At 40.4% G+C, this 21770-nt stretch overlaps 1 protein-coding gene across 4 annotated transcripts in view; it reads left to right on the top strand.

Moving 5' to 3' along the window:
- The window catches only part of LOC111153353 (HECT and RLD domain containing E3 ubiquitin protein ligase 3), a 120739-nt gene that overhangs the window by 65485 nt on the left and 33484 nt on the right, over nt 1–21770 (top strand). For all 4 annotated transcript variants that reach the window (XM_022512340.1, XM_022512366.1, XM_022512358.1 and 1 more), the window contains 9 exons: nt 3359–3483; nt 5261–5320; nt 7879–7990; nt 8606–8795; nt 10617–10780; nt 10917–11030; nt 19243–19266; nt 19360–19449; nt 20242–20412. In XM_022512340.1, the coding sequence (XP_022368048.1) occupies nt 3359–3483; nt 5261–5320; nt 7879–7990; nt 8606–8795; nt 10617–10780; nt 10917–11030; nt 19243–19266; nt 19360–19449; nt 20242–20412 (1050 nt within the window). The remainder of the gene's footprint in view (nt 1–3358; nt 3484–5260; nt 5321–7878; nt 7991–8605; nt 8796–10616; nt 10781–10916; nt 11031–19242; nt 19267–19359; nt 19450–20241; nt 20413–21770) is intronic.

Below are 21770 nucleotides of genomic sequence, written 5' to 3'. Positions count from 1 at the left end.
CTCTAGTGGGTAAGTCAGGAAGAATGGTGTTTCAGTATCTTTCAGCATTGCAGGTAGAGGAGAATATGGTCCAGGTAATAATCTGTGACAGAGCAATAATCCCTCCCCTCCTCCTGGACAAGGGAAGTCATTCTGAAACCTGGGACACAGTTCTGTTTTCAGCCCTCCACTCCCTTCCTTGCTTTTGGGTACCCTCCCCTCCCCTCCCCGCCCTTCCCCTCTCCTCCCCTCCCCCACTGGATTTTATTCAACCAGCTTGTAGGGAGGACCTACTATATATCGTGCATGGATCCTTACCCTCTCATGGAACAGCAGGGAAGAGCTGTTTGTGATGATAGAGGAGTCAGAATTGGTTGGGAAGAAAATAGGAACTGTGGAGACCGGCGGCCCCTTTGAGTCCTGGAAATTCTCCCCATTCGTCTGATACTTTGCCATCTTTAAATACACAATATTCTTGCCTTCTAGTCAGTGAAAGTCCGTGATTTGGTAGACGAGGTTGTGCTGGAGCCTGAGGCTGCAGGTTGGACAGTGGAAACTGACAACTAGATATTTTCCAGGTCAGGAGCCTGGAGAAGGTTCTGTTTAGTGCTGCCATCTGGGGTGATTTGGAACTGCTGCTTTAGACCTATTTTAGGCCCAGCTTCAGTGCTTCACAGAGAAATCTTGAGGAAAATAGGGATTATTTTGCGTTTCTTCAAAATGCCAGTGAAATGAAATATGAAAAGCACTGAATCTCTGTAGGATAGTAACTTTTGTCGATAAGTAGAGTTTGAAGCATTCATTTCCCTAAGAAATTGACTTGAATAATATTATCCAATTTAAATTTTCCTATGAAAGCCAATGTAAAACTCAGTTTTATACTTTTATAAATATGAGATCTGATCTAAGGGGTTGTTTTTAAAATGTATTGCAGTTAGCACCATTGGGACTGGAAAACAAAACATTGATGAAAAGGATATAAAATAATGTCATATTAGAGAAATAGGACAGTGAAAGGTTAAACAACTAGTAAAAGTGGTCTGCATTAAAAATGTAAGATAACAAAAAAGAAACTAAAAGTAGACTATCCCTTAGGAAGGTGTTACTCTTTCTCTTTAAAAGTGGAGGCTGTACATGTTTACTTAGACACTGTGAAACAGACAGTTTAGACACAGAGACTGAGAAAATCACGTGTTTACTGCGTTACTATAACACCTGAAGAATCACTTAACGACCTAAGAGAAAGCGTCTGTATTGTGACAGGCTCCATTTTTATAAATGCAACTCCTTCCGCTAATGCCGGGTCTCAGGTAGAAGAGGGGAAGGGGGGAGGTGCGTACGGATACTGCTTTGCTACATTGGATTCCACGTCTTGGCAATGTAGTGAGGGCCGGGCATAGTGCCTCCTTTTCCTTTCATGTTGTTTGCTGCATAGGCTTGAAGAGGGGATGTGCTTAGGATGTTAGGTGTGCTTGTGTGTGCGTGTTTACGCTCATATGCCTGCGAACCAGCCTAGGTGACATAATTTTCTTTTCCCAACGGTTATTCTCAACCTTGGTTGCCCATTGAAATCACCTAGGGGATTTTAAAAAAACACTGATGTCTCTCGAGACTCTGATTTAGTTGGTCTAGAGTGTGACTTAGCCATCAAGATTTTGAAAGCTCTGGTGATCCAAAGTTGGGAAACGCCCTAGATCAAATTTTTTTTGGCCTGTATATAATTAGAAGGCACAGAGATTGATAACCTTTTCTTGGGTCTTTAAGTGATTCTGAGATTATACTTCATCAAGTCACCTATAGTTTATTGGACGTATGATGAAGAGTGAGAAAATAGTTCCATATTTATTTTATAGTAAGTATGTGTTAGAGTTTGTTCAGCTTCCCTGTGAATGGGGAGAGTAATTAAAAAGTAGGCAACAGTAGTTTTAAGACCAGGGTGAAGGGGCAGTCTTGCTTGTCTGTTTTCAAGTGTCCACTTTATCTTGTGATTTTCCTCTGTGTCATTCAACGTGACTTTTGTTCTCACATAACTGTCTGTGGCCATTTTAGTAAAGTGATGATCAAACCCAGATGATCAGAAACGTCGGCAAACGTTTCCACTTTGTTACTTGTTACATGTGCTCTTTCTTTCCCCTTATTATGATATCTTAACTCAAAACTAGGGGACGTAACCAAGAAAATTTACTTTGGAAGTTGTCTTTTTTTTTAATTTTTTAATTCTTTATTAAGATATAAGGTATTATTAGCCCCAGGGATACAGGTCTGTGAATCGTCAGTTTACACGCTTCACATCATAGCACATACCCTCCCTAATGTCCATAACTCAAACATGGAAGTTGTCTTTTTATGTCAGTACAAAGAAGAAAAAAACCAATCATCTTATGAATTGATGGATGAATGGTTTAATATAATTGTTTCTCATTTTTCTAGTGACAGTTATGGGGGTATAAAGCACTTTCAACTTTTTCTTAGTTCTGTATCAGGAACAGGATTTGGGAAATATCAGTTGAATAAGATACATTTTAGAAAATAAAAGTGCTTATTTTTTTATTTTATTTTTTTAGATCTCTCTGAATAAAGGATATAAAATGCTGTGTAGCACTGGGAATTTTTAAGGCCATTATTTACATGTCCTTTCTGCTAGCTTTCTTATAAATGTTTAACTGTATACCTGGAACAAGAAATTGAGAGGCATTAAGCTTTCATAGATTATACTGTACATTATAACAACTTTTTAATGATATATTTATATCATTATATATATATTTATATATGGAGTTGGGTGAATAGTTATGGCAAATGATTACTACCTTAAAAACCTTGAGGTTACAGTGATTCAAAGCAGAGGGGAAAGAAGTGTGGAAAAGCCATATTGGGCTTGTTTCTCTGGTGAATAGTCTCTGAGACTGAGATTTATGTTGAGAAAGTTTTTTGGGGTGGTGTGGGCTAGAAGGGCATCTATTTGGGGATGAAGGAGGTGGGGTTGAGCAGAGGGAGAGACTGCAGGTCAGTGTAACAGAGGCCTCAGCCATTCTCCTTAGGAGCTCTGAGGTCAGGTGGGCTCTTCCCCAGTCCTGAGTAGATGGGAGGGGGCTAGGCCTTTGTACTCCACTTCTCCCTGCCACCGGATGTTGAAGGGGTGAACCATTAGCCCCGGAACTTCAGAAATTCGAAATGCATTCAGAAATTCGAAATGTGGAGAGCAGCCCAGCCGGGAACTGTCTGGAGCTGACACCTGCAGTGGCGAGGGAGTGAAGAGGGGTATGTGGGCAGTGTACCCCAGCTCCTGTGAAACCCAAAATGGAGAATATGTCAGCAGAAAGAGAAAAGATCCATCCTACATAATTTCTCTTTTTTACTGTTTTATTTAATCCTCTAGAATTCTTCCCCTGCCGTTGACTTCAGGACGATGAACCAAGCACATTACACCAGTTTAATAAATGATGAAACCATAGCAGTTTGGAGACAAAAACTCTCAGAACACAATAATGCAAATACAATCAAGTATGTGGCTGCTTGTTTTCATTTTATTTTTTTCCAGGGTATATTGGAATGTTCTAGCTTAGTAATTTCTCTTACTTCCATATTAAGGTTGTAAATATACATGGAATTTTTTATTTTAGGGAATCTTTTTTTTTGCCACATATTTCTTGAGGATTTAGTGTCCTTAGGCCCAGATAACATAATAGATTGTTCCCCCATTCTCTCAGAGTGTGTCCCTTAAACTTACCTTGTTCAGATCTTAAAAATCCTGACTGATGAAGGTGAGTTGGCCTTTCTGCTAAAAAAAAGCTCAGGGTTATGGTTGTTTACCCCCAAGAGTTTCTTCATCTGTTTAACCCAAAGCAACCCAAAAGTAAGTCAGCTGCTTTCTTACCTAATCTTGAATAATATGTAGCATTTTTACATTGAAAATGATTAGCTGAGATGGCACTTTAATGTCAAGTTGAGAAAATAAAGTGAAAAGGATCAAAGCCTTTGACCAAGTTTATTTTATTTTATTACTGTTTTTTAAAGATTTTTATTTATTTATTTATTTGACAGAAAGAGAGATCATAAATAGGCAGAGAAGCAGGTGGAGAGAGAGGGGGAAGCAGGCTCCCTGCTGAGCAGAGAGCCCAATGTGGGGCTCGATCCCAGGACCCTGGGATCACGACCTGAGCTGAAGGCAGAGGCTTAACCCACTGAGCCATCCAGGTGCCCCTGATCAAGTTTATTTTAAAGGAGAATTTTGTCCTGCACATTTTTATGAATTTTCATTGACTTTCCTTAGCATTTTCATTTTTCTGCAGAATCTAATAAATGAATGAATCACACTCTGTGTACTCAGTGGTATACACTGAAATGGGTATAATACATCTTGCTTTGTGACATAGAGTATAGTAGGGCAAATGACCAGGGCCCTAAACTTTGGGGTGTACCAAGGGATCATTGGGGATGCCCTCCAGTAGCTCATGTCCTCAGAGTTTCTCTAAGTGGCTCTGATGGGGAATTTAGGATGTAGGGGTAAGGGAAGGGGACAAGACTCATCCAGGTAGGGGCAGGTGGCTTCCCCTTTGCTGGGACCTTGACAGTTGACTCATTCTAAGTTTTCTTATTTATCAAATGAGGGGATGGAGGAAGTAATCTCTAGAGAACTTTCTTGACCCAGATTCTCTCATTACCAGCAATTACCGCAACCCCCTCCTTAACCATGTTTTTGTTGTATTTCTTCCCTTTTCCATATACTAACTGAGAGGGTCCAGGACTCTTCACACACAGCTTTTTTCTGGGCCCTCAGAAACTAGCTGTTTTCCCAGAACCTCTGTTATATAGGTAATAGGGATAAACACTCATTTTCACTTATTTTCAATTTCTTTCTCAGGTAGGAAACACGATAGAAGGAAATGGTTGTTCATTTATTATTTTGCAAAGACAATTTCTGTGTTTGGGAGATAACAGCTGAGTTTTTCTTTTGTGATTATATGTTTGGAGATGAGCTGGGGAATATCTTAGATGGTTGATGGTGGAAGGATGTTCAAGATGATTATTAGTGCAAGAGTCATTCTTTCAGTAGCTTTGGTACTTTTGATTTTAATACGACTTATGGAAAATTTAAGTACTTGTCCATTTTGAGACACAGTGTTTCTCCACAGCAAGTGTACATTTTCCAGGGATTCATCTGGGTAGGAAAGCTGCTGTTAATGAAATCCTGGACTAGATGACTAACCTGTTGTTGAGGCTTGAATAACTATTTCTTTGTGATTATTAAAGGCTTGCCCACCTTTTTCTTTCTGAGCAGTGGTGTTGTTCAGATCTTATCTTCCGCAGCCTGTTGGAATGGAAGTTTTCTTGAAAAAAAGTAAGTGATTTAGAATCTTAAAAAAAATACCCACATGTGATGCAAATACTTACTCAGCAAAGGCCATGAAAGACTTCTGTTCTCTTTGATGGTGGTTGGCCTTAATTCAGTGGATAGGCTGATGATTTGTGCAAAAATTGGAATGCCTAATAATGATGAACGAGAGGATGTCAGGAAGGGCAATGCTGATTCATGCCTGGTTGGCAAAGATTAGCAAAGAGCGAGACTATCTCAGAGAGAGTTGATGTAATCAACAGCAGGATTTCTTAGGGCATTCTAAAATGTTACCCCCAACATGTGTACCATATTTGTTTTTAAATCCTTAATTCTTCAAGTAATCTCAGTTTCATTGGATTGCTTTCCCAAAGGTTTTACTCTTCTCAAAAAGAGCTTAGGGGGATGTTCCAAGGAAGCTCTAGGAGCTCCTTGGACTTAGGTCTAGCTTAGCTCAACAGGATGTGCCATTTGGGCTGGATTTCCAAGTAGTAAATGGCATTTCCTTGCTTGGCCTTATCCCTTCTGCAAATATACCCCTTGGGAACCTCATGCAGCAGAGCTCTTTGAACTCTGGCGATCCCGAGTCCTGATCATCTCTAGTCCTTTTTTGCCAGTGACCAGGTGAATGAAATCCCAAGAAGATTTAGAATTCAGTTGTGTGTGTGAATCCCACTCCATCCCCCACCAAAAATTTATGTCCCTACCTGGGTTGCCAGAGGTCAATTCAGAAACTCTCTTTAGTTTCAGCTAGAGATTGCCAGGTCATATACTTATATCATTAGGGTGGCTGAAATGAGCTCTTCCAGTTTATTTCAGACTTAATATTTAGCCTTTTCCTCCAGGAAAAAGTATCCTGGATTGTGCTGGTGTTGGTCTTTTAGGACTGTGGTTTTCAACCAAGGGGACATTTAGCAATGTCTGGTGACATTTTTTGGTTGTTCCAATGGTGGGGGGTAATACTACTGGCATCCAGTGGGTAAAAACCAAGGGTGTTGCAAAGCACCTCACAATCCTATCCATCCAACAAGGAATTATTTGGCCCCAAAAGTCAATAGCACCAAGGCTGAGAAACCTTGTTCTAGAAGGTTAGGTTTTATGAAGGTTTGGAACGGCCCTTAGTCAGATTTGTCAGGCTATTCATCTTTAATTTCGTAAATTCCATAGAGATGTGGCTGAAGTCTCTCTCTCTCTCTCTCTTTTTTTTTTTTTTTTTTAACTGACAGCTGTGCTATTTCAGGAGTCCTGCTTATGTAGTTTATGCAGAATGCCTCACAGAAAACCAATTAAAGTGAAGACCATTTTTACAAAGCATAAATACATTTAGATAAAATAGATAAAATATTTTGTCTTTTCCTAACAGCATGGCAGAAGATACCTCAAAGCATATGGAAGGTTACATAAAGGACACCAGAATTCATTTCTGTGTTTGGGGTAGATTTATTTTTAGAGTAAAAATAACAAAAGACCCAACAAACAAAGCCCAAGCATCTCTTTATTTGACCATTTACGTTTCAGTACATATAATTATGATTTTTTTAATGTTAGAAACTCTACTTATGTTTTTATAAATTACAGCATTGCTGTCAGATGGTGTTAAAACTGTTTGAATGTGTCCATTACTCATAAACAGTAGCCTCTTTTGCAAATGCAGAGTTCTTTTGTAATTAATAGATGTGGTAATGTTCAAGAGTAGGAATTTAAGAGATATTCTCTAAAAGTCTCTAAAAGGCCAAGATTTTATTTAAGGTTAGAAAAAAATGATTAGTTGCTAGGAAGTTAGAAAAACAATAGTGGTGAAATTAGTCCTTGGGTGTATGTAATTGTATCCCCTGTGTAAATTCAGAGAGACACTAACTTTGTATTTGTTGTAGATCTGCTTTTTTAAAAAAATTACTGAGAAAAGCTTTAAAGAAGGTTTGTTCTGCCAGCCATTTGTTGATGAGTGGGCCAGTTTGCACAGGGGGTGTGTTTTGCCCCTCAGTACAGCATCTATCTCTAGGTCAGTGTACCAAAAGTAAAGAAAAAGGCAAAAATTCAAGAGTAAATAAGGGAAATAACACTCCACTTATAAATTTCAAGATAGCCTCAAATGGAAATGATGATCCTTGCTTGTATTTTGAATGGAAAGAAAAAAAACTTGAAAATTTTAAGATTATCTTGACAAAGGGTTTCCAGAGCTTGATTCTGTTGGGCTTTCTTGAAATGTAGTTTTTTGTTTTTTTTTTTTTTAAGATTCTATTTATTTGACAGAGAGAGACACAGCAAGAGAGGGAACAGGAGCAGGGGGAGTGGGAGAGGGAGAAGCAAGCCTCCTGCCGAGCAGGGAGCCTGATGCAGGTCTCAATCCCAGGACCCTGGGATCATGACCTGAGCGGAAGGCAGATGTTTAACGACTGAGCCACCCAGGCACCCCTGAAGTGTAGTATTTTTATGCAGCTTGTCTGCTAGGTCAACTTTAAATCCAATCAGTAGGGACAGACTATTTTGTTTCCCATTTCTAATTCCTATCAGAGTGTTTGCTTTGTTTTCTTTTATTACACACTTTTAAAATTTTTGTTTAGAATTGATGAACATTTTAAAACAAGTCCCAAAATCCCTGGGATTGACCTGAACTCAACGAGAGTGTTATTTGAAAAATTAATGAGCTCTCAACACTCCATGATTCTAGAACAGGTAAGTTCCTTACATTTACAGTGTATTTTTTAAAAAATGCATTTTTGCATTGCAGTGATTCAACTTTCTTCTTTAAAATTATTTTTATTAACATATAATATATTATTTGCCCCAGGGGTACAGGTCTGTGTATCATCAGGCTTACACATCTCACAGCACTCACATACCCTCCCCAATGTCCATAACCCAACCACGCTCTCCCTACCTGCCTTACCCCGGCAACCCTCAGTTTGTTTTGTGAGATTAAGAGTCTCTTATGGTTTGTCTCCCTCCCAATCCCATTTTGTAGTACTTCAACTTTCAAGAGAAACAAAGAGTAAGATAAAAAGGCAAAAATCTTGTATAAATCTTAACTCTAAAATATTTACTTTGGGAATTTGACCTACCTTTGACTTTCTTCTTAGCTTAATTCTTTCTAAGCAAATGCCCTCCCAGAGTAAGGTCTGCAGGGGTGGGGATCTTTGGCTTTTCGTTCCACTGATGTGTCTCTTGAGTGCCCCGGTGCATATACTGAGTGAATGGGAGTTGAGATATCGAATACCTTATGGATTTAGAGGTAAGGTAACTAGATCTCAGGCACGTTAGAATTTCTCAGTATTCTCTTCTCTCATGCAGATCTTGAACAGCTTTGAAAGTTGCCTAATTCCTCAGTTGTCGAGTTCACCACCAGATGTTGAAGCCATGAGAATCTATTTAATACTACCGGAGTTCCCCCTGCTCCAGGATTCCAAGTATTACATAACGCTGACCATTCCCCTGGCCATGGCCATTCTGCGGCTGGATACAAACCCCAGCAAAGTATTAGGTGAATTTGCGAAACTCAATACCAGTGGTTTTGTACTTTTTATTTTATTGGTGTGACCACTGGCTCTCAGTGGACTGAGATCCGAGAATCTCTTTGTTGCCATTTAATATGCTTACCATTCAGATCTTACCTTTCTTTGCTGCTGTCCTCTAACTGGCCATATTTGCACGATGAGCAAATTGAACCATTATTTACGGTATTTGAGATGATTCATGCCAGATTAATCTTGATTTTTAAATATTCACAAGGTTAGATTATCCAACTTTAAACTACCTTTTTCACCTCCTACCTTTGCTAGTCGTTAATAGCATCTCAAAAATTATTGTCCCTCTGTTGCACTTTCTCCCTTACCTAATTTAGGGGGTGGGAGTGAAATGAACAGTTTGGTGTGATGCACAGGTCTCCAGAAGAGGAGAGGAAGAAAATGACCTAGTGGAGACTTACCCAATGTTTGTTCTGTTTTTCTTTTTTAGGACAGTTGAGTCCACACTGATTTTTGCAGGCCACGGACACTTTGCTGAGATAAGAACCTTCCGTTCCTCAGTGAATTGGAGAGTGTCTCTCATGGGAGTAGTGCCTGAGATGTTTTTGTTAATCAAGTGCAGAAAGTCTGTCACCTGGCTTTTCCCTTTTATTTATTTATTTTTTTTTCTGGTAAATTTTTTTTCAGGTGTTCATTGCAACTCAGTAACTTCTGCGTTCCATGTGGACTAGGATGTTACTTGAGTGTGTCTCCCCATGAGTAAAGAGACCTGTGTTCCTGAGGATGGAATCCCGGCTTTTCCATATTGCTTCCACCTTTGCAGAAGATTTAAAACAGAAATAATAATGAAAGCACTAGGAATATGTTAGTCCTTCATTTTGCTTTTTTAAGATCGAAGCCCCGCGGGGCGTATTTTTTCAGGTATTCTAGTAGACTGTGAGGTAGAGGATGGCGATCTCCGAAGGAACATTACCTGACGTTTAAGTTTTGGGTTTCGTTTTTTTTTTTTTTTTTTTTTTTCTAGGTAGGGCCATGCAGAGAGATCAGAGTTGTTCAGTTTTACCCTTATTTTTAACTGCTAATTAAAGAAATTTAAATTTAAAAGAATATCCCAAAGTGTATGGAAAACAATGCAGGTACCCATTCACACAAAGATTCATGATTATCAGTATTTTGCCCTTTCTGTTTTCTGTATTCCCCCTACCACCACCTTTATATTTTTGCTGCAATATTTTTTAAAAATAACAGACATCCTATCATTTCATCTGCTAAGTATTTCAATGTGGCTGAATTCACTTCTGACGATGTAGAAATCAATGCTTGAGCCTTCTTGTCTGGTTATGAGAAAGCACGGTTTGGGGAGAAACAGAAATATTAGTTTTCCACTAACATCCCCCTTGAAGGGAGGGTGTGATTGCCCTGTATTCAGGGGCGTGTGGTCCTTTGCATCCCTGGCACAGCATGTAGGTGGAGGCTGAGGTGAGGGGGACAGCAAGAATGAGGAGATGTGAATGCTCCTGCCCACAACAGGTGCCTCAGCATCTTGTCCATATGGACCTTTGGAACTGAATTTCTAGCTTAGCTCTCTGAATGGGTCTTGAAGGGGGAAAAAAAAATCAGATCAAGCATTACACAAAAAGCTCGAGGGATTCTTGTGTAGCTCCTGCTCTCTCCAGAAATGCTTTAATGGATTCTTTTTAAAGTCAGCTTTGGGAAACCATATTTTAGACTAATGTTCATTTTCTAGCTGGAGCGGTTTTTAGCTAGTAGGCAGAAGACATAAACACTCGATCAAGGATACATGCTGAAATATGTCTTTTCTTTCTTTCTTTCTAAAGATAACTGGTGGTCTCAGGTATGCCCAAAATATTTCATGAAGCTGGTAAATCTCTATAAAGGTGCGGTCGTTTATCTACTGAGAGGAAGAAAGACATTCTTAATTCCTGTACTGTTTAACAATTATATTACAGCAGCTCTCAAGCTCCTAGAGAAGTTATATAAGGTGAGCACAGTGAGGAGCCTGTGGGGAGAGGGCTGAGTAGATGGTAGGCTCAAATGTCCTACAACTGAGGAGGTCCATGGAAAGCCCTCTTTGACTTTGTCTTGGTTTTAATTTTCCTTATTTCATTCCTCATCAGGTAAATCTCAAAGTGAAGCATGTGGAGCATGATACATTTTACATTCCTGAGATTTCCAGTCTTGTGGACATTCAGGAAGACTACCTCATGTGGTTCTTGCATCAAGCCGGCATGGTAAGAATTCATGTAAAGCAGATCTTAAAGCTTTAGTCTTTTCTCAGAGTACAAATATGGGCAAGAAGAGCACATCTGAGCCCCAGATTTGTCCCTGACTTTGGTATTAATGTCACAGTGTTTTGGCTGGCTTGGCATTCGAAACTTTTGAAGTGCTCTGAGAAATCATAAGTGGTCAGTAAGGAGTCATAAATGGGTAGCCAGCCAGAATGGTTCAAATCTTAATTAGTTGGCCAACATTTTATTTATTTTATTTTTTATTATTTTTTAAGATTTTATTTTATTTTATTTTATTTTGTCAGTGTTCCACTGACAAGCACCACACCCAGTGCTCCATGCAATATGTGCCCTCCTTAATACCCTCACCCCCTCCCCTCCAAAACCCTCAGTTTGTTTCTCAGAATCCAGAGTCTCTCATGGTTTGTTTCCCCCTCCGATTTCCCCCAACTCACTTCTCCTCTCCATCTCCCAATGTCCTCTGTGTTATTCCTTATGCTCCACAAGTAAGTGAAACCATATGATAATTGACTCTCTCTGCTGGCCTTATTCACTCAAAATAATCTCTTCCAGTCCCATCCATGTTGATACAAAAGTTGGGTATTCATCCTTTCTGATGGAGACATAATACTCCATAGTGTATATGGACCACATCTTCCTTATCCATTCGTCCATTGAAGGGCATCTTGGCTCTTTCCACAGTTTGGCAATTGTGGCTATTGCTGCTATGAACATTGGGGTACAGATGGCCCTTCTTTTCACTACATCTGTATCTCTGGGGTAAATACCCAGTAGTGCGATTGCAGGGTCATAGGGTAGCTCTGTTTTTAATTTATTAAGGAATCTCCACACTGTTTTCCAAAGTGGCTGCATCAACTTGCATTCCTACCAACAGTGTAAGAGGGTTCCCCTTTCTCTACATTCTCTCCAACACTTGTTGGGTTGCCTCTTTGTTTTGTTGACTATTTTCTTTGCTGTGCAGAAGCTTTTGATCTTGATGAAGTCCCAAAAGTTCATTTTCGCTTGTTTCCTTTGCCTTTGGAGACATGTCTTTTTTTTATTTTTTAAAGATTTTATTTATTTATTTGACAGAGAGAGAGCAAACACGAGTAGGTAGAGAGGAAGGCAGAGAGTGGGTGCCAAAGACAGATGCTTAACCCACTGAGCCACCCAGGTGCCCCTGGAGACATATCTTGAAAGAAGTTGCTGTGGTTGAGGTCAAAGAGGTTACTGCCTATGTTCTCCTCTAGGATTCTGATGGATTCCTCCCTCACGTTGAGGTCTTTTATCCATTTTGAGTTTATCTTTGGGTACAGTGTAAGAGAATGGTCGAGTTTCATTCTTCTACACATAGCTGTCCAATTTTCCCAGCACCATTTTTTGAAGAGACTGTCTTTTTTCCACTGTATATTTTTTCCTGCTTTGTCAAAGATTATTTGACCATAGAGTTGAGGGTCCATATCTGGGCTCTCTATTCTGTTCTACTGGTCTATGTTCTCTTTTTGTGCCAGTACCATGCTGTCTTGGTGATCACAGCTTTGTAGTAAAGCTTGAAATCAGGCAATGTGATGCCCTCAGTTTTGCTTTTCTTTTTCAACATTTCCTTAGCAATTTGAGGTCTCCTCTGGTTCCCTACAAATTTAGGATTGTTTGTTCCAGCACTTTGAAAAATGCTGGTGGAATTTTGATTGGGATGAGTTGGCCAACATTTTAAAAATCAAGGTATCTAAAGTAATCACACTGGTAGGAGCAGCAAGTAGGATGGTGGTGGCTGGGGCCTGAGGGAAGGGAAATGGAGAGTTGTTTAGTAGCTATAGAACTTCAGTTTTGGAAGAGGAAAAAGTTCTGGAGATCTGCCGTGTAATAATGTGAACATAGTCAGCACTACTGAATTGTACACCTAAAAATGGTAAAGATGACAAACTTTATGTTAGGTGTCTTTTACTACAGAAAAGGCAAGATGCTTAAAATGAACTTCTAGCTTTTCTTGAAACTTGGAATATTTGGCAGCATAGCCCATCCTCCCGGATGGGCTGGAGTTCAACAGTGGCTCTTTAGACGAGGTTTCTACGTGCCACAATCCCTACTGCCCCTCAATTTTGACATTAAGGAAAGGATCATTTGCTAATTACCATCTTCTAATAGGTAGCTTACTTCAGTCGTCTCATGTTGGCACCTGAACCCTGCAGGCCTCTTCTGATTTGGAATTACGGGTGTGACAATGTCACCTATCCCTGACCTAGCTGTCACTGTATGTTAGAGGTGCTGCCCATGGGACTGCGGATTCCTGCCTGCCACCATGACTTGGCAAGGAGTGCCCAGTTTGATTGCACACTGGCCTGGGATCTCTGCCAGGGTGTTGAGGACCGACCTCCCCTCTGTGGCGTGTGTGTAAATTGGAGTTATATCAGGAAACAGAATGAAGATGTGGTCACTTTACTTAGTGAAGTCGTGTGCAGCAGATATATTGGATGTGAGTCCTTGCTGGTCGAACAGATCCATCACCAAAGTTGAGACAGTATTTTCCCTGTAGTGTTTTTGGAGGTCAGTAATGGTCTCTAATAGCAAGGTGTATGAAGAGGTTTATTTAACGTAGAAGATTATTTGGTTTGTCAAATAAGAGATGATCAGTGCTAGAGACAATAATGTATTTTTAAAATTTAAATTCAATTAATTAACATACAAATAACATATACTGTGGTATTTGTGTCAGGGGTATAAGGCTGTGATTGATCAGTCTTATTACCCAGTGCTCATTACAACACATCCCTCCCCAGTGTCCATCACCCAGTTACATGTTTGTTTTTTTTTAAAGATTTTATTTATTTATTTGACAGAGATCACAAGTAGGCAGAGAGGCAGGCAGAGAGAGAGGAGGAAGCAGGCTCCCCACAGAGTAGAGAGCCCGATTTGGGGCTCCATCCCAGGACCCCAGGATCATGACCTGAGCCGAAGGCAGAGGCTTTAACCCACTGAGCCACCTAGACGCCCCTATTTAGGCTCTTTTGTTCCTTGGTAAGGAATTGGAGGCCCACAGAAGTTAAACAGTTTTTCCAATTGTTTAAGCAATTTAGCTAGCTTCATAAAAGCCAATTCTTCTGACTTTAATCTACCCTTTCTGTGATTAGATCTTGACTAAAATACTTCGAATGAACCCTAGTTCTCTTTGCCACCGAAAAAGAAGTTGCTGGTGTTAGAAATGTAGTTGATCATGATAGCAGTCTGTGAATGACAGTACTTAAGTGAGCAACTCTGGCTTTCTTTTAGATTCCACGTAGAGGTGATGCCCTGTAGTATTTGTCTTTCTCTGTCTGGCTCATTTTACTTGGCATAATGCCCTTCAGGTTCACGCATGTTTTTGCAAATGGCAGGATTTCCTTTTTTATGGCTGGATAATATTCCTGTGTGTGTGTATGTGTGTGTGCATGCATGTGTGTGTGTACACCACAATAAATGGCGTTGTGTGTCAAATGTTTTAGCGTGGTAGTAGCCAAGGCAGTCCAGTGTATAATTAGAGCACATGCTCTAGTCAAAAAGAACTGGGTTCAGATCTCAAAGGTGGCATATCAGCTCTGTCTCCTTAGGCAAGTTGCTTAATTCCTACAGTCCTGGTGTCCTTGTTTGTAAATGAGAATTACAATGGTCTAGGGAGAATTAGCTGGAGAAAGCATGGAAAGGTTTTATTTGGCAGAGTGCTCAGTGTGTGGCATATAATAAACCCTCACTGACTAGTTTTCAGTAAGCAGCTCTGGGGCACCTATGGTGTGTCGTGAGCTGCTGGTCACTGGGGATGCAGACGTGTAGCACGTGGTGGTTGCCTCTTTGGGGTAGTCAGTGCAGAGGAAGCAGTGAAAAAAGGTGTTACAAAGCTGTGTTACTCTTGTGTGGAAAGGGCAATGGAGCACAAAAGGAACATTCTAGAGTGGCTGATTTTTGCTCATTTTAAAGATTTATTTTAATTTATTCCAGAGAGAGAGGGAGAGAGAGAGCAGAGGAAGGAGCAGAGGGAGAGGGACAAGTGGACTCCGTGCTGAGTGTGGAGCCTGATAAGGGGCTCCATTTCAGGACCCTGAGACTTAACCAACGGAGCTGCCCAGGCGCCCTGATTTTCGCTCATTTTAAAGAAGAGGTGGTAGTGGTTTGGTTCTTGCAGTTCATAAACTGCCGTCTTCTACACTTGAAAACCAAAGAGCACATAGAACAAGTGGCTTCGCGGGCTCCCCTAGAGGGCAGCGTGAGGGAGAAAGTGAGCGACAAAGTAAATGCTTCCCAAGTAAACACGAGAACTGACTTGACATCTTGCTGGTTGTGTCACATGGGGCAGCGGTCCAGCTCTAGGTACTGTGTTGTGCACGGGCGAGACAAGGTCACTTGTTCATTCAGCATCAAGCTGTGATACAGGGAAGCCAGAATTGTCTGTGGTGGGGACAGGAATGCCGGGTGGCAGGCCCTAAGGCACTGAGTGAGCTGTGTCTTCTCCCCGTGCTGCAGGTGTTTGTACAATACCTCCTGTCCGCAGCCAGCCACAGCCACGCTTAGGAAATGTGGACTTGGAATTTAAAAAAGGAGAAAAGGGTATTCCCAATTCCCCACTTCTGCACCATGTACTTATTCCATGCTTCTGTTTAATATACTTTTGAAAATGAAATAAAGTCACAGTCTAATCCTGTCTCAAGCAGGAGCACTTGAAGTATGATCCGTTACCAGTACTTTGCTACTTTTATGTTTGTCACACTCATTCTGGGGCAGTGGATGGCCCAGGACAAGCAGCCTCCTCTCCGAGAGGGTCGTGTATCTTACCAGTTCACGCTCACGCTCCTGCCTATGTTAGGGAGAACATCCGTAGAGCAAAATCCTAACGCTGCTATTTGAACATTCATTTCCTGTAATACAGAAATGCCAGGACTAACAGCATTTCTAAAATAGCTTCACAGAATAAAAATCAGTGAAATTAAATGATTGTATTTCAGATTCAAAAACCCATAGACTTATAAAAAATTATAGACCTTTTATGTATAAACAGACCTTCATAGGGATGCCTGGGTGGCTCAGTCGGTCAGGTGGCTGGCTCTTGATTTCGGCTTATGTCATGCTCTTGGGTCTTCGAACTCCGTGGCTGGCTCTGTGCTAAGCAGGGAGTCTGCTTGAGATTCTCTCTCCCTCTTCCCCTCCCCCATGCTGGCACTTGTGCTCTCTCTCTCTAACTCTCTAGAATAAATGGGTAAATCTTTAAAAATTTTTTAAAGAAGTAGACCATACGGTTCTGTTCCTTCTTTTGACCGAATAGCCTTCCTTTGCCTTCTTTAGAGCTGGCACTGTGGTCCTCCCCTGGCTGTGGGAGAGTCTCACAGACCATCAGCTCTCTGGCCTTGGCTCTTGCTCCTAACCAAGACAGTTCTGGATTTCTTGGGAGGCAGCAAACCAAACCCCAATACCGCACCAGGAGAGGGTGGTGACCTTGCCCTCCATTTAACTCCTCCCCTCCTGCAGAAGAGACATCTGCCTACTTCCCAAACTGGGCTCTTGCAGGGGTGAAGAGGTCAGGTGAGGGGCTGTGGGAGGGACTAGGACTGAGGAGGTAGATGTTGGAGAAGGCCTTGGTGGGCTCGTGCTGGGACTTGCAGCAAGAGGGCAGCAGATGGTCCGAGAACAGCAGTGGGCCTGGAGTGGGCTGGGACCAAGGGCCTGGAGTAGGCTGGGACCTTCAGACAGACCTGCCAGCTGAGGTCTGAAATAACTGTACCGGCCAGCAAAAATACCAGTATTTAAGAAGACTCGGTCTGCTTCAATGCTGTAATGCCCGCAGCCGTTCTTATGGTCACTCTGGTCACTTCTCTCCCAGTCACTTTTACATTTGAAGTATTCAAAACTTTATCTTGCTTTATAGACCAACACACATTAAAGATCTTTTTTGTCCCTTGAGAATAAGCAAATAACACGTAATTCTGAATATTGCCACCGCTTTTTTTTTAATTATTAAATTTTTTTATAAACGTAATGTATTATTAGCCCCAGGGGTACAGGTCTGTGAATCGCCAGGTTTACACACTTCACAGCACTCACCATAGCACATACCCTCCCCAATGTCCATAACCCCAACCACCCTCTCCCTACCCCCCTCCCCTGGCCCCCCTCAGTTTGTTTTGTGAGATTAAGAGTCTCTTATGGTTTGTCTCCCTCCCGATCCCATCTTGTTTCATTTATTCTTCTCCTACCCCCCAATCCCCCCACGCTGCATCTCCACTTCCTTATATCAGGGAGATCATATGATAGTTGTCTTTCTCCGATTGACTTATTTCGCTAAGCATAATACCCTCTAGTTCCATCCATGTCATTGCAAATTTGCCACTGCTTTTAAACCCACTTCCCTAGGATGCTTCTACCTTTTTCAGGTACCTAGACTAGAAGGTCACTTTGTGAAGGGCTGTTTTATGGTATGTGGCCTTTTTTCCCTTTTATTTTTTTAGTGATTTCAATTCCTAAATTCCAAATAATTAGAAATGTAGGTGTGAGAATGAGCCAAATTAATCTGGATTATATATGCATGATTCCTTACCTTGTCTCACTGGACTGGAATCCACTCACAGTTAGGGTTTCTTAGTCTAGAGAAATGTTCCAAGATCTCTAAAGGAACCTTTATATAGGCTCCTATATATAGGATAATTTTAATGAAAATGGATGGATTTTAGTGAAAATTGCTATTAAATGATTTCATCGAAATATACACAAACACAAAAGGAGGTAGTTAAACCCTTCTTATTTAGTAGCCTTTAACAATTATAGAGCCAACCAAATCTATAAATTAAATTCAGACAAAACTCTAAAATCAGTAAAATGCAGATTAGCCTTATGATGAAATGTGACAGCAAAAACATCTTATTGAAACCCACTGCATTGTGGGGAGGAACTGCCGGCTGTCAGGCCTTGGTGCCTGAATTCCCGCAGCCTGCCGGCCCTGGGATGACTCAGCTCTATTCTCTTTTCAGAAGCTATTAAACATTCTTTCATGCAGTGGGCCAAGACTGCTCCTGGCCTTTTCCTGGGCGCAAATGCATCACTTACAGAGGAAGGCTGCTTTTCTTCTTTTTCTTTATCTTTGGACAATTAAGCATATATAGTGTGACACCAGGGCAATCATTAAAATAAATGGAAATCATCATAAGGAGGTTGTTCAGAATGCGTTTTCATGAATTTTGTTTAGGATATTATTTTAAAGAACTCACAGAATTTTTTTTTTAAGATTTTATTTATTGATTTGATAGATCACAAGTAGGCAGAGAGGCAGGCAGAGAGAGAGGGGACAGCAGGCTCCCTGCTGATCAGAGAGCCAGATATGGGGCTCGATCCCAGCACCCTGGGATCATGACCTGAGCCAAAGGCAGGGGCTTTAACCCACTGAGCCATCCAGGTGCCCCAAGAACTCACAGAATTTTTAAAAAGTCATAGAGCACTCTCAGATCTCTGAGAGTAAGTCTGCAGTTTTCTGTTTGAGAAATAGTGCTGATCAACAGAATGTATATTGTTGATGTTTTTGTTTCTATGAAATCAATCAATAATGTTTGTTACATAACCTAACAACTTCCAGAAAAAAACATTTTTTTTTTCTTGGTAAATGGTAACAAACCTTGTAGATATGTTTCATTTGTGATTTTTATTATTTATTGTTATTCCCATCCTCAGAATTTTATTTAGATTTATTCACATATTGATGGACTATCTTCTACAGGCCAAGCACTAGTCTAAGTGCTGAGTCAGGGACAGGTTTCTAAATATTTATTTCTCCTAGTCGTAAAGTGTGTGTGTGTGTGTGTGTGTAAGAAGATGAAATATGACACCAAATAAAATGCAGTCTGCATCATCCATTTTACCCAGAAAAATTAATATCTGAAGTCAAGGTTGTAAAGGTCCTATTTTGGAATTTGATTTCATATAAAAGAACATTCTGTTAATGCTGTAAACTATGGATTCAGTGAAATGGTCTTTAAAGGTCCTTTAAAATTTTTTAGAATTGTTTTAATATTTTTTTCTTAGTCTGTACCCATCAAAACATCTGGTCTGTTCCATCAAAAATCCAGTTAGCCATTCAAATGGCGTTCGCTCTCTGCCTGGGCAGAGATTGGTTATATGTTTTGTTATTTATATTTTATATTTGCAGGGGGTAGAAATTTCAGGTTTTGCAATCCAAGTAAGAGACTTTTTATTTTTCTTTATACAGAAGGCTAGACCATCTATAATACAGGTAAATCATCCATTTTTCATTTAATTCTATATTTTTCCAGCAGTATTCTCTGTGGAACACTGTAATATTTGCCAATAATATGTTTTATTCTAGGATACTGTCACACTTTGTTCCTACCCTTTCATCTTTGATGCCCAAGCCAAGACCAAAATGTTACAAACCGATGCTGAACTACAGATGCAGGTATCACATTTTAAAAATGATTTCCTCTTCTTACTGTGTTCTCTTCATCCTAAGCATTCCATTGTAACTTTTACTAACAGGAAAGAGTCTGTTTAGCTTGTAACTTTCCTTATAACTTTTTAGAACTACTATAAATTTTTTCAGCAATTTTATGTTGAATGTAACACCTGTGCATGAATGCATGTTTACCTGGATCTGGGGTGGGCAAGCATTTTCATGAAGAGCCATATAGTAAATATTTTAGTCTTTGTGGGCCATGTAGTCTATCTCAACTATTCAGCTATTTCGTGTTGTAACATGGAAAGCAGTGATTGACAGTAAGTAGATGAATGAGCATGACATTTTTCTAATACAATTTTCTGTACACTGAAATTTGAATTTTATATAATTTTTACATGTGAAGTTTTTTTCCCCCCATTTCCCCCCCAATCATTTAAAAATGAAAAAACATTGTTATTTCAAGAGCTATACAAAAACAGTGAACAGGCTCGGTTTGGTCTGCAGTACATAGTTTGCTGCCCTGGTGTAGAGCTAGGGCAATAATTAAAAGGAGCTTGGTAATTCTTTATTGAATAAAAACTGAAGTTACAGAGATTTAATTTATTTTAAATACACTCTTCTATTATAAAATATAATTGGTTTTGATAAGCTTACTAAGACATTGGTGAATTAATAATCCAAATCTACCCATTCTTATTGTTGGTGGGTATATCCCTTCGTTCATCCCTCTCTCTCTCCGTCTGTCCATTTCTTGCTCTCTCTGTAATTGTGTTCTTGGGTGTGCTGTTCCAGGTGGCAGTCAATGGAGCTAATCTGCAGAATGTCTTCATGCTTCTCACCTTGGAGCCTCTGCTGGCCAGAAGCCCCTTCCTCGTCCTTCATGTTCGCAGGAACAATCTCGTTGGAGATGCCTTAAGAGAGCTGAGCATTCATTCTGATATTGACCTGAAAAAGCCTCTCAAAGTGAGCCTTTCATTTTATTCCTCTAAATGTCTTCCAGGGTTTTCATTAAATAATGTTGAAGAAACAGCAGAGGTCTTATTATTAAAATTGTGGAGTATAGCCATTCATGATTTCTTTCATCCGTTTTACAAGAATTTGATCACCTCCTTCTGTCAAATCGTCGAGCAAAACATCTCAACATAACATCAGATGAGAATGCCAGTGGATCACTTGAGGGATTATAGGGCTTTCTTTGTCCGCTCTCTTGGGCGTACCATCTCCAGCTCTCCAGAAACAAGCAAGCAAGAGCAAGACTAAAGCTTCAACTAGGTGAAACTCTCCAGTCAGCATCTAGGAAGGTTTTGGTTGTCAAATATTGAAGAGAAAGAGATGGTAAATAGAATAGACGGGCTAGGAGTGCTAACAAGATGGACTCCATCTTCAGCCCTCCATCTGTTCATGTTTGCTCAGTGACCACTCTTAGTACTACATGTTTCAGGGCCCTTGGAAATTAATATACATACCTTAGAATTCCCCACCAAGGCCCGGATGGGGGAGAAAGAAAAGAGAAAGAAGGAAAAAAGTAGAATGGAAAGGTAGTGAAATTGTCTGGGAGGCTGTTGACTGATCATGATAGGTACTCTTAGTACCCAGAAATTACTGAATTAAAAACTTTTTCTCTCCTCATAGACTGTGCATGTTTGCGTTACTACTTACTGTATTCCCAGGGCTTAGCACAATGCTTGATACCTAATAGGTGTTCGATTAATGTTTAATGAATTATCTGAAGTGGTTTTTTTAAAGCCTTTTATCTTTCCCTTCAGATGATTTCCAGATCTCTGTTGCCATTCCTGTTGTAAACTCTAGTTTCCAAAAGGTAGTTTAAATAGGAAACTGACGATCTCCCCGCTATTGTCACCCTTTCCAGAACATCCCATGAGTGGCATCAGTCTCCTTCATCTGCCTGGGAGTTCTCCCTGGAACTTCTGGGCTAGATTTTTTATATCGCAAAGAGAGGGGGCCTCCCTTTGACCCCTGTTTTCAATCAGTAATTCTGATGAGACTCTTCTAAGTCTCCTGGTGACATCTGCACAATCGAAATCCTAGTGTATATCCTCACATTTGCTCCTGTCTTGCTCTCAGCAATGTGGAACTCAGACACAACGATACACTTTTTCTAATGCTATTTTTTTGCTGTGTCTGAGCCCTTACGGTAAAATGGGGCTGATAATATTAGTGTCTACACATGAGGCTGTTCTGATTAGGATAATAGAGTTTAAATACTGGCATGTAACAGACTTGGAATAAATCTCATTTGTTGGTTTGCTGTAGCTGTCACTGTGATGAATCTTATGGGGCCAGGATGCCCTCTATAGGTC

Source organism: Enhydra lutris, unplaced genomic scaffold, assembly GCF_002288905.1.
Source record: "Enhydra lutris kenyoni isolate GAN:26980312 unplaced genomic scaffold, ASM228890v2 scaffoldscaffold3, whole genome shotgun sequence".
Classification (NCBI taxonomy): Eukaryota; Metazoa; Chordata; class Mammalia; order Carnivora; family Mustelidae; genus Enhydra; species Enhydra lutris.
The sequence above is the reverse complement of the archived record's forward strand: the minus strand, read 5'-3'. Positions and strand labels throughout refer to the sequence as shown.